General features: G+C 37.1%; 1 protein-coding gene across 5 annotated transcripts in view; it reads left to right on the top strand.

The window, feature by feature from the left end:
* Positions 1-16,688, top strand: part of Ssbp2 (single stranded DNA binding protein 2) — a 226,816-nt gene that overhangs the window by 195,781 nt on the left and 14,347 nt on the right. For all 5 annotated transcript variants that reach the window (XM_051182957.1, XM_051182956.1, XM_051182958.1 and 2 more), the window contains 4 exons: positions 3,162-3,210; positions 11,192-11,227; positions 13,046-13,100; positions 16,450-16,520. In XM_051182957.1, the coding sequence (XP_051038914.1) occupies positions 3,162-3,210; positions 11,192-11,227; positions 13,046-13,100; positions 16,450-16,520 (211 nt within the window). The remainder of the gene's footprint in view (positions 1-3,161; positions 3,211-11,191; positions 11,228-13,045; positions 13,101-16,449; positions 16,521-16,688) is intronic.

Raw genomic sequence — 16,688 nt, forward strand, 5'->3', positions numbered from 1 at the left:
TCTTAAAGAGAATGAAGTCTTACAAGCTTGTTCCTATTTTTTGTTACTTACCTTTTTATTTTGGAGTCCTTTTATAATTCTTTTCATTTTTAGTAAATTAGGATTCTCTCAGAGATAAAAATGCATACATATTTAGGCGCAATAAATACTTTCCAATGGCAGGGGAATTTTCTAATTAACCAAGTTCTACTCAAAGAGGATAATCATTGCACTGCTGTTATGCCTCACAAATCAAAGTTGAACTAAAACGGAAGTACACCATATCTTCATTACACTTTTAAAATAAATTGAATTAATATTCACTATTTATAATTTTTGAAACAAATGTGTGATACCCCCTTCAAAAATTTTTTTAAATGGCACCTGCTACTTTCCTCGTGACATCTTAAAAGAAAAAGAAAACCCTGTTGGGCTACTGAAAATTACAAAATAAGGCATGGTATTCACCCAAGCTCCATTTTTAAATGGGAGCAAGGACAGGCTTGCCATAGACTTAAGGAATGTTTCTTGTCATTCCTTCTCATTTGCCATGAAAATGTAACAGTGAAAAGAGCCAGTCTGGCTCCCTCAGTAATTAAAAGCTGTATTTGTTGTGAATTAAACATTCACAACAAAAATTTTGTTAACATCATTAATTGAAGTTCAAAAATAAAAATTGATCACCTGGAAAAATATGCTTACAGCGGTGGAAATGTGACAGACATTTCTATGTTTTAAATATTTAGAGTAGGCTTTCAAGATTTCTATAACAAGTAAAAAACCACTATTAAGTGATATAAAATAAAAATTTACAAACCTCAACCAAAATGTAAATATTTTCTGATGTAGACAGGTAGTTTTTGAAAGGATACGTCAATAGCAGGTTTCCACAGGTGTCCGTCCCTGCCCTGATGCACTGCACTTCAGCCTTGTAGCCATTTACAGCAAAGATCATTTGCCATGTAGTATTTGCAGCAAAGATCCCATGGTTTCCTGAGGGACTGTCACTGGGGCTGTTTAAATGAGTAAATTCCTTAGAATTGTCTGCTTGGTAGTCAAGATTCCAACAGTCCATCAAAATAGACGCTTACCAAAGATACATACATCTTTCACATTTTCTCCTTTATTCTAAACAAGGCTCATCTAATGTTTATAAAATGTTTGTGATGCAGTGGTCGCAGCCTCTTGATAACCCTGGTGGCTCCAGCAGAAGAGGACATTATTGAACACTCGCTTAGTTGCTCTTTAGAACCACTAGGTGTTGGATTCGGAACTTTTTTAGTGTGTTTATATGAGTTCCTAAGTAATTTTCTATAATGTTAAAGTGAAGATAATATGAAAGGCAGAATTCTGGAACTAGAGCAGTATAAACAATAGAAATGATGTTTCTTGTAATAAATTTAACATTGAATTTATGTTATTTAGTTAAACAAAAAGTTTTGACATTTGATTTAGCCTCTAATGAATTGACTAATAAACAAATTCTAAGTTAAATATTTTATATAGCTTATTCATCCAGTTCTTAAAAAAACATCACATTGACTTTGTGTCAGGGATGTGCATGCCACAACATGTGTGTGCAGGTCAGAGGACAACTTTGAGGAAACTGTTCTCACGTTCCTGTTCCCCACATGGGTCATGGGGACCAAGCTGGGCAATAATTCTCTTTCCCACTGAGCCAGATTCGTGCAGTTCTTGATGGGTCATATTCAAGGTCATGCAGTGTCTATGTTGTCCTGTGACTTACTATTTTAAGATGCTCAGGACATAGAGTATAGCATCGCAGTGTCTACGCTTTCCCATGACGGACTATTTTACTATATGGCACCCAGTGTCTATGCCTTCCCATGACTATTTTAGGATGCTCAGGACACAGAGTTTGCAGCTTCTTCATTCTATTTAGCATCAGATAAACTACATGACTAATCTTCCCTCTCAAATGTGCATCATTTGATGGCCACCAGGACACTGAATCCCATATAGAAAATCCTCTTCGAAAAGTGTTCAATAGTCAGTTCTAAAATTTTCATCACCATTGTCATTTTTATCATCAATATCACCTCAAGGGGAGAATTCTCCTTAGGGCGCAGAGCCTAAGGAGGGGTTCATAACATTTCCCTCTGTTTACACACTAGGAATTCCATACTAAAACTAAAATAGTTTTAAGGATTCCAAGAAATGGTTGCTAATTCAATAGGTAACTAGGATGGTATCTTTATTTAATGTTTATTGCTTTATATTTAATATTTATAGATTCAAGGGACTTTTTTTAAATTAGAAATTTTTACTACCCCAGTGAGTAGAAAAAATATTTTCAATAACCAATGAAAGAAAGTTGAAAATAGTCTGCTTTTCATTAAACAGTATTTTTCAAATGTACTTAACACCACAGCCCAAGTATATGACCTTGATTTAATTAACTGGACATTAAATTTGTTTACAGAGTATGAAATACAAAACATTTTCCTGAATTCTAAAATGAAGTAATATATTGACATAGACTATCTCCCTTTCAAGACTTGTTCTCTCTATCATCTTCAACTAAAATTATGCATGTAATTCACTTGCCCATTTAAAGGCTGTGTTCTTTTCTGGCAAACAGCAGTACCGATACCTAGTAAGTGGCAACCTTACATTATGGCGTTAGCAATGGGACTAACACCAGACTCGGTGCTTCCCAGTGGTGACTATGTCATCATTAGCACTAGGGATACATTAATATACAATCTATTTTAATACAGTTTTTAAGAAGACAAGTTTAGATAGTACTTATTTGTAATTTGACAATAATCATTTACGTAGCTATTTTACAAATCATTTCATTTTGAATGATACACAGGTGACTCGTACTGATGTATTAGATTATATTTATCTGTATTTGACCCCTTTTACTCTAAAACTGATAAAATCATTTAGAAGCATATATAGACTGTTCTGGGTGATTTCTATTTCTCGTTTATAAAAATAAATAATATTAAACTAGCTGTACATGAAACTATTTCATGATAATTTTTTCCATTCAAGGAAAACCTATTAAGATGACTGTAAAGTGATTTTTGTGCTTAAGTAGAATGGTGTGTGGTAACTGAATTACAAACGTTAATGTTTTGTGCCTTGTGCTTTACTTACTATGGCACCATTGAGGAACACGTTGAAATTTAATCTGTCATATCATTTTGTAGGGGTCCAGGTGGTGGTAGACCTTGGCCAAACCCAACAAATGCCAATTCAGTGAGTATATATATTTTGCACTTTGTAACATTTAGCAGTGAAAAGACTGTGGCTTCCGAGAGCTTCATAGGAGCTTAACACAGTTGTGTTAAGCTTTTAAAGAAGTTGCTCAAAAAGTAGTTTTGTCTATATTCTTTTTAAAATGTATCTGATTTTTGAAATTGTAATAATTTTTCATTTCATTTTGTAAATACATGTTCTGGGTAAATTAATAGACTTTCAAAAGTAAAGCTAGAAACAGTGCTTAATAATACAACAGTGTGTATATCAATCTATACTAATCGTATGGTTTGATCTTCTGTAGTAGCTACAAGATCATTAAGTTGCCCAGTAAGATGAGTCTCAATTAGAGGGAACTGAATTGCTGTGATTGTGTGTTGTGTTTATCATACCAACCAGGTGCACATTTGCCTAGTGACTATTAGCTAAATTGCCATTCCTGCACATCTATGTATCTGACATCCTGGAAATTTTTCTTAAATTTTTGTGGCAGTGGTTTAATGCATTTTTTTCTCTTAATGAGGTCACAGAAATATATGCACAGTTTGAAAATTAAGCTATCAGGTTTTAACTGAATAATTTTAGTTTTATGATCCTGGAGATTTTTTTTTCATCTCTGAAATCATAAGCATTTCAGTATGTGAGAGAATTAGTGCAGTATGAACATTCTACACAGACACCCAAGGTGGCGGGTAGAGTGAGGGCTAGGCAGACTGAACTCCAAGAATAAATTCCATGTGTACTAACCAAGAAGGGATGCATCTTGCTGGTGTACACAGGTCCCTTTATTCAATGGCAATTGCCCAAATGCTAAATAAGTATGAAACATGGCTAATATTTAAGATTAATTTAAAAATTCAAAGAAGTGAAAAATAAGGCGTGTGAGGTATGGGAGAAATAATCATATATCTAATGATGTTCTAAAGCAAAGGCCAAATTACCTTCCACTCGATTAAATCATTCATGTCTTAGAGAAAACATTGTGTTGCCTTATTTTATTTTGGTTTTTGTAGTCATGACATTTACTAATTATTTCAAGTAAAGACAAAGATGTTGCCACTAGGGCCTTCGATGACCTGTGCAGCAGTCTTTGTAAACTGTTGTTGTAATGTGAATAACTCCTTCGGAGGACTTTTAGTTGCCACTGTGCCACAGGGGACTTTTCCTTTCCTTTGCTTCCTGCTCTTTGCCTAAGTTTATTCAGGATCTCACTTTGAAATTTCATCTGACATGCAGTCTAAATACATTTCTTTTGTCCTATCAAAATACCCATTAAAATGTCTCTAGGTGACACGGAGATCTCTGACAGTCTTCCTGATACCAGAGTCTAGAAGGAATTCCCGTTACCTCCATGATTGATGAAACTAGACAGAAAATGAAACTCATATTCCACCTAAGCTTGGTGTCCACACAGCCACCCATTGCAGGCAGAGAGCAATCCATGCTCCATATTCATCAGCACTTTTTTATATGCTCCAGAGAGTGTAACTAGAGTTGCTGATGACCATGCCTGGCATTGGGGGAGGTGATAGAGAAATGCTGTACCTGGCAGTATATTATCAAAGTAAAGTGTATTTAATGGAGGCTGAGATGAGAAGCAAATCCTCTATCCTATTGCATTTCAGTTGTGAGGGTCCCCATGTCTTCAAATTTCATCCAAGCGCCATGAGTGTACTAGTTAGACCAGTGGCTAAAATCATCTTAGACCCCAAGAAATACTAGAAACCAGAGTGGAAATGTGCACAATATACTGCTCCATGATCAGTCTGGAGTGGGCATTTGGCTAATACAATTTGGCAAGTAAAAATTGAAAGTGGTCCTTTGTGTTTGTGCATCCACTTACAGACATATCTCCCCCCAACCCAAAGGATACACACCAAGCAAATAGTGGTGATGTGTGGGGATTCATCAGAAAAAGGAGGAGGCCGTCCTAAGCCTCACAGGAGTGAAGAGCAGAGAGGAGAAACTGCAGACAGTGGGTGGCCTTCTAGAAGAGAGGGGTTACTGTGAAATAGAATGAGAGGCTTTAGAGGGACTCTGTCTCCGAACACAGTTGATTATTTGGAGTGACGAGTCATAGGTGTTATTTTGAATTCCAAGTTCCTTGGACTTTCTGTACATGTATGGCAGATGCCTTTCCGCTGATATCAGTGCAGTATGTGTCTGCCTGCTCAAGGCAGCATATTAAACTGGGCTTTCTGTTTTTATCTTTTTTTCATATGATTAACCTTCTCCCCACTATTTTGAAGCAATGTCAGATATACAGAAGGCCTGGTAGAAGGGCACTAAGAATGCCCACGAGCCCTGCTCCAATTCCCCGGTGCTAACATTCTACACATTTGCTTCAGGGTTCACTCCTAAGACTTTACTCCTAGACATTTCAGTGTATCTCTGAAAACTAAGATAGCATCTTTCATAACTCTAAACAGTGCTCAGAATCATAGCACTAACCCTGATTAATGCTGTTTTCTAATCTGCAAATCTTACTTGATTTTTTTCTAGTTGTCTAAATAATATCTTTATGCCACTCATCGGCCATGTGCCTGGTGCTTTTCACCTGGAGCAGCCGTCCCAGATCACGGTAGTTTCTGTTAACTTGCAGACGTGCTGACTGTAGACCAGCTGTTGAGAATGCCCCATAGTTTGCATTTATCTGACACCTGTCAGGATGCAGTGGGAGGAGCTTTGTGTTTTCCTCAGGGCCCCATTGTAGGAGGCTCCTGTGGACCTCTCTGGTCACCTTAGTTTGGCTTGCTTGGCTAAGCTGCTGCTTGCACAATGTCTATTGCACTAAGATTACTGGCTTTCCTCTGTAAATATCCATGTAGAACCACACTTGAAACTGTGGTAAATATTCTGTGTCTTCCTTCTCCTCAGCGCCCATTTTTGGCATCTGTTGGTGATTCTTATCTGAATCTTTCCTTTCCTCACTGTGTTGGTCAACAAATTGGTGTTTTTAAAATGTTTTCTTTCCTTCTCTATTAATTCCAAAATCTCCCTTTTCATTTGCTTTCCATGATAGTCGTTAACACATATTAATTGTACAAGTTAATGGGAATCTCTGTTCTCACGTGAGTTTGTTCATTTATTATCCATCCACCCTTCAAACATCTACCCTACCTTTTTCATTATTCCTCCAGCCCCCTCACCAATCCTTAATATTCTTTCTTCAAAAAATCCTGATTTAAACTTTCCGAGAACTCAGAAAGCGTACCCTCGTTTCTCCCTTACCTCTGTTCCACTAGAACTCATGGAGCTGTGTGTCACCCCTTCTTTATGTTTGCAGCTCCTGGTTGAACACAAAAGGATTCCACTTACCAGCTAACTGACCTGATTTACTTGTCTTGAGTCACGTGCCCCTTCATGAAACAGACAGATGTGATAAATACGTACTGCCTAGGTCATATGCCTACTCCTGAGCCTGCACAACCCATGCCAAGTCAAAATAAGGACAGTACGGTTAACTGGGAAATAAGAAAGGGGTTGTTAGTAGTAGAACAAGGAATAGCCACAACACCAAATATTTAATGTAGCGCTATATTAATCAGTTCACTGATTTGACATGAAAAGGCAAATGGAGGGGAGTCCTTTAAGGAAAAATATGATTAACCACAAGGGCAACACAATATGTTTTTAATTTTAAAAAAAATCACTAAAAACTGGTTCCTACTTTCCACTGGCACAGTGCATGGCATTGGCCTCCCCAACTCTAGCTCATCACTACTTACAAAATTGTTGTAGACTTCCCCACTGGATTGTGAGCAATCATATTAAATACAGTACTTACTGCTTTAACCCTTATTTATTCCACCCCAATCATGAGTACTAAGACCCAGAATTCCCTTCTAGTTTAATCATGCAGCATATCTGACCCTCAATCTTCTTCATCATCTTCTTGTAGATAGATGAGTCTGATCCTCTGGCTCTATGATATTATCAACTGTGTCTTCATTTTAACATGTTTTAAAACTTTTATTATAGTGGTTGATGTGTGTGTGTGTGTGCGTGCATGCGTGCGTGCGTGCGTGCATGTGTGTGTGTGTGTGTGTGTGTGCATGTGTGTATGTGTGCATGTGTTCCTGTGTCTCTCATTGTATGTAATAGCACCACATTCATACAGGAGTCCATGGAATTCAGAAGAACACACTGGATCCTCTGAAACTGGAATTGTGACAACATTTGTCATTGTATTCTTTCAAATAATTTGTGAAATGATTCTCAATTCTCCTATTCTGTTTAATGTGGCCAGCATTACTCACAACTCCTTCTGCCATCTCCTGGCTGAAATCTGGCGGCAGTCCTACTAGAATTCACTTGCTATGGTCCCTGTAGAGTCACCGTACTAAGGCATGCATTTGACCAGTTCTAAATAAACCTTTCTTTTGTTTTCTAAGCATTCATCCCTGGTCCAAGCATGTGGCCTTATCATTCACTACACAAGTCCTTAGGTCTTACAGTGCAGCAGCCTTTACAAAGTACCGAACATCCCCTGACTGTCAGTGCAGTCTCACATTTCTTGACCTTCCTTCAGTTCTTCTCAGCTCTCACGTGTTATACCTTCTTGCTATGCATCCCGGATTTCCACTCAGAAACAAACCCAATATACTCATAGTATTTCTGCCTCTTTGGATGCAATATATGTCTTTCACACTCTGCTGTCACATCCTACTGGCAGCTTTCAAGAGGCAAGGTGCAGTTACGTGCCAGGGGTAGGAGCCCAAATGCTGAAGGCAGAAAACTAAAGAATATAACGTAGAAGCCATTTGTATAAGCTAAAATAGAAGAGCTTGTCCAGACAGAGATGGAAATAAGTTGACCAGCTAGATGAGATAACAATTTGTAAGGTATTTGAAAATGATAGTTGTATTTCACCATGTGAAGGAATCGTGAAGATCTGAGTGGATGGGGGGCTGGAGGTGCTCTCCTTGGAAATGAACAGGATATTCATTTGCTTCTTCTCTCAGGCATAGCGGGTGTGATTTTAAATCTGTAACCAATGGCACACTGACCTGAAAATGATGGTTTAATGCATGGCAGGAGGGCAAAGTATCTACTCAGGATGACATAATGGCTCTGAAGGCCAGTTCACAAGAGTGAAAAGGAGCCCCAATTCAGAATGGGGTTTTCATTTAGAAATTTCATGAACTGTGTGTCCACCCCCTTGAGTAACTTGAAATCTGACCAATGAGAATATATACCACTGAAGTGGATAAATGCTACAGGCCAAGAATTTTTCTTCCTCCTAAAGTTGGTTAGTTTTATATGGTCATCGCCTATGTGTCATGGTTTCTGCAAAGGCTGAACCAGAAAATGGGAAGATATTAATGCAGAGAATGTAACGTGTGTGTGAGTGTATTTGTGATCTTCTCATCCACCAAATACCCCGTAAAACAGAGGCTAGCTAGCAGATGATCAGAGAAATAGGAACCAGTTTACTGGGCTTTGGAAGAATACATTTAAGATATCTGAGAGATAAATACAGAGTATAGGAGAATGCAGAGGTAATTTAGTTATAAACAAACCAAGACTGACTGAGAAGACACTAAAGTGTTCCAGGCAGTGGTAGCCCACATCTTTAATCCCAGCATTCGGGAGGCAGAAGCAGGCGGATCTCTTTGAGTTTGAGGCCAGCCTGGTCTACTGAGCGAGTTCTAGGACAGCCTCCAAAGCTACAGAGAAACCCTGTTTCAGGGGAAAAAAAAAAACAAAACTAAAATGTAGTAAAAAATAATCTCACAGGAATATAGGGTAAGTTTTGTAATCACGAGTAGTAAGATTCCAGGCAAGGGAATTGTCAGATTTCAGTACAGAGCTTCTGAACTCTCAGAAAGGAAAGCGAAATAACAATAGGTTACAAAATTCAGGTGTAAAATATTGTGAATAACAAAGGGCTAAAAGAGGATTAGACTGTCATGATAGCATCAGAGTAAGAAAACAACACTGGCTGGGTGCTGAAGACTGGGAGATGAAATGCATTCTGGGAAGCGATAGAACGTTGGCAGTTCAGAGGGGGCAAATGTATCAGTTCAAAGCAATGTACTGAAAAGCTGGATGGCAGATCATGAACGGAGAGGGGCGCAAGAGAGCGGCCCTGCATTTACTGAGTGGAAGCCAGGTTTGATGCTGTGAGAGACCTCAGTACTCGGGAAGTAATCGCTTTCACTAGGGTCTGAGCACCACAGTAGCCGTGGACTCTTGGGCTCAATCAACCCCCCACACACACCAAAATAGAGGTTTTGGTGACACGTGTTCTGTGCTTACAGGAAACAAGGACACCAAACAGTGAAGAGAAAGACTTTTCAAATAGCCTACTGTTAATAGTTCCAAAAATCATCACGTATTGAAAGGGGAATTGAGGCGTATAGACTTCCTTGTTTGTGACTTCATATGGCAGGGCAGGTTTAGGGCCATCAGAGAAAGGCGTCTGCATTTTTGCCACTTGGGTCTTATTCTGGCCTTGACTAGCTCGTTCCAGGGAGACAAATTACTATTTTTTCACAGAATAAAGCATATGGGCTGTATCATGCAATTGAGTTAGTGGGCTTGTTGAAAAAGAAAATGTTTAACCTCTTCTATTAACACTCACGCTTAGGTGCTTATTTTATTTATTTATTTATTTTTTTGTGGGTTCCTTCTTTTAATAAAGATAGAGTAATGTCTTGATGGAGAGTACACTTTCTACAGAGTTCATCAAAAACAGTTTATTATATTTTTTTTTTAATTTTATATAACCAAGTCCATTTAAATGAAAACAAACATTTATAGACAATATATGGGAATTTGGGCGTTGTTCTTTCCAGACTACTTCCTGCTGGTAAGGGGCGCTGTCATGGGGGATTCAAAGAAGATTCAGAAATCCTGGCTGTAGTCTGTCAGGCTGCTTTGTCCAGCTGTTTTGAATGTAGGATCACCTGGTACTCTGTTTCAGGTGGTCTAGCTTGATCAAACCACATTAGTCTGGAAGGAATCCACATCTTTTCATTTTCTGTGGAAACAAAAATGGAAATCCTTTTTCCCCAGTAACTTGTCCTTGAACTTAAATTTTGGAGTCAAAGCATTTTTTTTAATTTAATTTATTATTTTACATGTCGATCCCAGTTCCCTCTCCCTCCCTCCCAACCTCCCTCACTCCCTCCCTTCCTCCCTTCCTCCTTCCCTCCCTTTTACTCTCTCTGCCCTCTCACATGCACTCTAACCACCCTCCCATCCCCCCATCCCAATTCCATATGTAAGGGAATATCATCCAGTAGGGGTCATGTAGGTCTGACAGGTCATGTGAAGTAGGGACTAGGGCTTCTCTCCTATCTCTAGTCCTCTGCTGGAGTCTAGGTGCTTATTTTAAAGTACATTTTTTTAATTGTTCACTTTCTTCGTCAGCACTGTGGGTTAGTTCATCCTCATACCTGGAGAATGGCCTCTTCAGGAGGGGCTTCCTTCGAAGAGAAAGCAGATCCATTGTTCAGATCTGGTCCTCACAGATTATCAGCCCTTGGACATTATAGTTAGCAAATTCCTTTGAATTTATTGCACTGTTTTAAAATAAGCAGGGGGTGTGAGAATTGACTTGAGGTGCATGAAAGTAGCAGCAAATGTCTTTACAATTTACGTACTCCAGAAGTTTCATCTGTATAGGATACTGACAAGAAATCTTCTGGTTTCTTGGTTTTAGCTGTTCAAGTACTCATCATTGTCATTGTAGACTGCCTCATTAGTACACACAGTGAATACAACTGACCTAAGCCAATATAATATGAAGCCATAGTTTTGAATTCCTCTTGACTGAAATCTACATTTCCTCCTGAGTTCAATATAATATTACAATTGCTTATATTTTTGGCACTTACAGAGATGTAAATTCCTTTATGTTTTTATTTTACTTTGTGGTGCATTTTAAACTTGATGAAAGAAGTCGATATATTTAATTCAATCCCATGCAGTCACATGAATCAAAATGTTTGTTTCTGTCCTGCTCATGTTCCAGATACCGTACTCCTCAGCATCTCCTGGGAATTATGTAGTAAGTACATTTGGGTTTGTTTGCTCATAAGAATTGATGTTACATTTTATTTGAGCAAGGAAATTGTTGCCCAGATGTTAAGAAGAGCCCCTGTGTATTGGCCAAGAAGTAAACATCTTGAGCTGTTTCATCTGCCAACCTCAATACATATGTTGATGTTCATTAGTGAAACAGTTATCAGTCTGGCTAGAACTGCTTTGAGTACTCTGTTTTACTTCGGCATATGTTTCTGGGAGCTACTACAATGCTCTGTACCCAATCATGAAGAGAGCCGTTCCCAGTTATACAGTGATATGCTTGAATTCACATTTATCCATGAGAATAATGTACACACCCCCTCCCCAGGCCCGCTCACCACACACGAAGGCTAAGAAAATTAAAAAATAAATAAATCAATAAATACTACCACAACCACAAAGTAGATAAGACTATAGAATAAAGTAATAATTTGAAAAGATCTTTTAGGGTTTTTTTTTTTCTATTCCTAGAAATTGAAAGAAAAAATCTATTTCCTTGTTACAATCTAGTACACATTAATATTTCTCAGTATTCATGAAGATATGAAACCAAAATTAGCAAGTCTTGGACTACCTCTTTTAAAGTCACAAATAACCCTTTGGCTATTGTCTATTTTATCCGAAGACCACCATAAGGAATAATTTTTTATAAAATTTAGGAGAAAATATTAACAGAGAAGCAAGGATAAAATGGTAAAATAGGAAGCCCTTTTAAAGAAATTTTCAGAGGTTATGGGCAGCTAGAGTACAGTAAGTAGGAGTATAAAAGAAGAAAATCAGTGAGCATTTTGACCCCCTACAGAAACACTATTTTATTAACATAGGGAAAAGCACATGCTGCCCTCTAGACCTGGGATCTCAGTGTTCCTTGGAGCCAGGCCAGCCAAAGAAGTCTAATTCTTGACACAATTTGTAGGCAACAAAATAAATAAATTAGAATAAAACTCTCTTAAAGTCACTTAATAAGCCTGATATTTTTTTGTGAAATTATATTTATTTTAAAGGAGATTTTAGTTGTTTACTTAGTGGAAATACATATATTATTTGAAGTAATTGGTAGGCTGATGTACACGCTCAGAATAAAGTAAAGATTTAAGCCACTTGAGATTAATTTGACCATTATATATAGGGTACTAGAGAAGAATTCTAAAGCTTGTTGCCTATACATTTAGTTGTCAGCATTAAGGGTAGATTCTCTCGTGCCTGGTCAATGCAGCTGCAGCCTCCATAGCCCACAGCATTAGTGGGGATCACGTCTCATTTCCCACTGCAGTGATAGCTAGTGTATTGCATTTTCTGTGCTGCAGCTGAAGCTGACAGAGAAAAGAGACAGCATTAGTGGATTTAATGTGATCTCTAAATAGGTATCTCTAGAGAATCTCTACGCGAATGTCATTGTCATTTTAGTAAAAGCCAGTGACACAGAATGTGAGAAAATTACAGCAAACAATTAAAGTATATGGGAATTATTCCTATTTTGTTGATTTGTAAAGACCCTATTAAGTGGTTTCTTCTTAACCTCATTATAGGTGATGTGATTAAGTCATGAATAATAAACCAGTGTCACAGGCTTATTGTTTTTGGAAACTTGTCAAAGTAGTCTCAACATAGTTAAGCTAAATTATGTTTTGCATAATATTGAGTTGATTGTGAATCAAAGAAAATAAATTATAGAAGAAATATATTTGCTTTGTGTTTTAAAATTAGATTATTATAGAGATAAGTATAACCCTTTTCTGCTTTTCCTTACATTGTTTAATGAAATGCTTTATTTTTACTGAAATTTTGTTTAATTATTTAGGGTCCTCCAGGAGGTGGAGGGCCACCAGGAACGCCCATCATGCCTAGTCCAGCAGGTATTGTAATTTAAAGTAGCTACATGGACATTTTGATTCCTAGCGTAAAACCACAGAATATAGAAATTGTTTGTTAAATGTACCTAGGAATTTTCATTGTCTAAGCATGATTAAAGACCATAGAGGAAGCAGGTAGGAAGAAATCGGGTTCTTTTTGTTTAGGTTTGGTTTTGTTTGTTTGTTTTTAAAGGCAAGGTTTCTTTGAATTGCTTTGGAGCCAGTTCTAGAACTCGCTCTGTAGACCAATCTAGGCTTGAACTCACAGAGATCCTCCTATCTCTACTTCCCGAGTGCTAGGACTAAAGACATGTGCCACCAATGCCCATCTCGAAGTCAGGTTCTTAAAACAGCTCCAGTCTAGTTAAGAATTTATAAAATTCCTCTTGTGTGGATTGTAGATTCAGGAAGTATGAGCAATATGTTTATTTATATGAATTGCAAATAACTTAACTTACCTAAAAGTCCCTTAAAACTGAAAAGAAACCATAGCTCCCATCACAGAGAAACCTACAGGAATAAAACACTAAAGACATAGACCTGTAAGGACAGAATAGCAAACTGACCCCCTATCCACATATCTATCTTACTGAATATGGCTATGCTTATAGTACTGTTTACCCTACATGTTGATAGGAAATTATCACTTAATACATCTACTAAGTAGTGCTGGAAGCCTTTTTTAATCTTCTAAAATAAAATACACTTCAGTATATCCATAATAATTCAACATAATTATTTCACATAGTGTTGGCATTTTTTCCTCTTGATACTTTAGTACAAAGTAGTAAACTTGTTTGGAGACTAGTGACTGGAATTTAAATTGTCAAAGATCCAGCAAATTATGAAACATGTATCAAGGGCTATCAGTTCTTAATAGTTGACTCTATAATCCTAATACTATAAATAATGATTGGAGACACAATCCAAGATTCTATACAAGGATACTCATTCACTGTTCTCAGTAGTTAAATTAATCTGTATTCACAACCAAGTGGTAGTGAAATTATTAAATTTAAGGCATATGATAGATTATAATTAAACTATTACTGAAGTTATCATAAAAAGTTGTAATAGTGGGAAAAAATAAATGCTTATTACTCAGTACAATATTATCACAGTTTTATCCATTTAATTTTAATGGCTTATTTTAATTATGTACACGTGTTAATATCTGTGTGTGGGCATGAGCACAAAAGTACAGGTGTCCATGGAGACCAGAAGGCAGCCTCAGCTCCCCTAGTTACAGATGTTACTAGGGAGTTACAGATGATTGTGAGCTCCTTCTCATGTTGTGACGTTAATGTGTAGTTTATGAAGATGCCGTGTGATGTGTCCTCCTTTCGCTATAGACTAGAGCCCAGCTCCAGGCAACACTAAGCATAGCAGGGGATACGTGATCCAACCACCCTTGAGTCTGTCTTGCCAGCCTTGCTAGCGTACTTTAGTAAAGGCGTCTTTGTAGTGAGCCAGTGTCCTCAGCCCCAGAGACGCATGCCACAGATACCTCAGTGTAAGGCTCTTCCAGGAATCCAAAGGACACATGCCTTTCCTAGAAAATTATCCTTATTCCTCTTGATGGTTTTCTCTCCTTTGAATGAAATTATATTTTCAATTAGTCTTAAAAATGATAAATTCATCTCTTCCATATTTAAAATATGTAATCCATTTTTCTTTCACCAAAAGTAAAGATAAACCCATTTAAGTTATATTTAAAAACAAATCCAAAATTTTCTGAAATATGAGAAAACTTGCTAGACAGTTTAAAGCAATAAATCTAATTTATTGTCTGAGGCACACAAATTAAGTAAGATATAGCCCCATTCCCTCTGATGAACTCTTCATAGCCAGGTGTGAGCAGAAGAGCAGATACAGGGTTCACTGCACTCAGAAACCTCTGCGAAAACTCAGGCTACAAACAGCATTTGAGATGGGTCTTGGATCATGACCAGAACTACAGTAGGTGGGGTTGGTGAGAAGATGCTAAGAAGGAGAAGGGATGAAATGTGAAGAGGGTCAAGTCTGGCGATAGGCAGGAAGGAGTAAGTAACCTTACATGACAGAAATACTTCACAGATGGGGACATGAAAAACCTACAGCCACAAAAATAGGTTGGCATCTCACTTAGCATTCAAAAACAGAGGTCAGCCAGAAGGAATGCATTCTGGCAGCCGGAAGGAATGCATTCTGGCTCGTTCAGTACTATGAGGTATTCTTTTAGAAGTAATATCTAGTCAGTCATAGCAGCACCTGTAATTCCAGCACTCAGGAGGCAGAGACAGGCAGATTATTTTTACCCTCTCTTTTAAACCAATACAAAACACATTTTCCCCAAACACTTCATCATTTTCAAAATAAAGATCTATTGTAATACATCTAAGTAAACTTAGTAACTGTAAGAAAATAGAAAACTGTATTTCATCACTAATATTTCCTCAATGTAAAATAATTAGCTATCACTCTGGATTTTACATCATAAAGATATATTCGGAGATTTAATTAGAATTAGCTAGGAGGCATGAAGTGTAAGTTTTAGAATAGTGTAAACCCTTAAATATATTCATAGATGATACACTGCAGTTATTTTAATAAAAGACTGAAGAAAGTTATCAAAAAGTTGCAAAAAGCCATCGGTGGTGAATCAGTGCTTGGGAAACAGACAGGAGGATTGCTGTGAATTCAAGGCCAGCCTGGCTACCATGTGAGTTCTAGGCCAGCCACCATCATATGAGACCATCTCTGGAAAGGGAAGAAATTGATAAAAGCATCTGACTCTTTCTTCAAGAAAGATGGTTTCTTTTTCTAGTCATGTAATCTCATGTTTGAAATTAAGTCTGTAGATACTATCAGTTTCATCCTGAAATTCAGTTTATTTTCTGTAGGAATTCCAAGAAAATCCTAAAAATTAAAAAACTACTGAACTTGAACTTTTATAACGTGTATAACTTTATAATGTGTCTATACATATATACATATTATATATATATATATACACATAATATATATGTATATACATGTCATTTTGTATGGAGTAAAAAGTAATCCATGTTTTATGAAATAAATATACTATAATGTTTAATGTTTTGGGTTTCTTAATGTTTGATTGACCTGTATTACGCGTTTATACCTCTCATCATGCTCCTATTTTATGACCTTATAACAGTACATTTTGGGTCAGACAGTACATTTTGGGTCAGAAAAGGACTGTCAGGTATTGTTTCCAAACACTAGTAATGACCATGTCAGCTGTGTGTCTATCTAGCTGTCGATTTCTATATATGCCAGGATCATCTTTGGTTATTTTGTGATGGATTTGGTGAAGAGATATTAATGAAGTGATGTTTCGTTTCAGATTCAACCAATTCTGGAGACAACATGTATACTTTAATGAATGCAGTACCTCCTGGACCTAACAGACCTAATGTAAATATGAATTTTAAATTCAGACTATAATATAGTATACAATAAAAATAAATATGTTATGCATATACATAAGTACATAGGGTAGCTAAAATTGAAAAATGTCAGAAAATACATTTACTGTGCATTAAGCTAATTAAACCTACATGCCTATAGTCTCAGAGTCTTCTA

Source organism: Phodopus roborovskii, unplaced genomic scaffold (genome assembly GCF_943737965.1).
Source record: "Phodopus roborovskii unplaced genomic scaffold, PHOROB, whole genome shotgun sequence".
Taxonomy (NCBI): domain Eukaryota; kingdom Metazoa; phylum Chordata; class Mammalia; order Rodentia; family Cricetidae; genus Phodopus; species Phodopus roborovskii.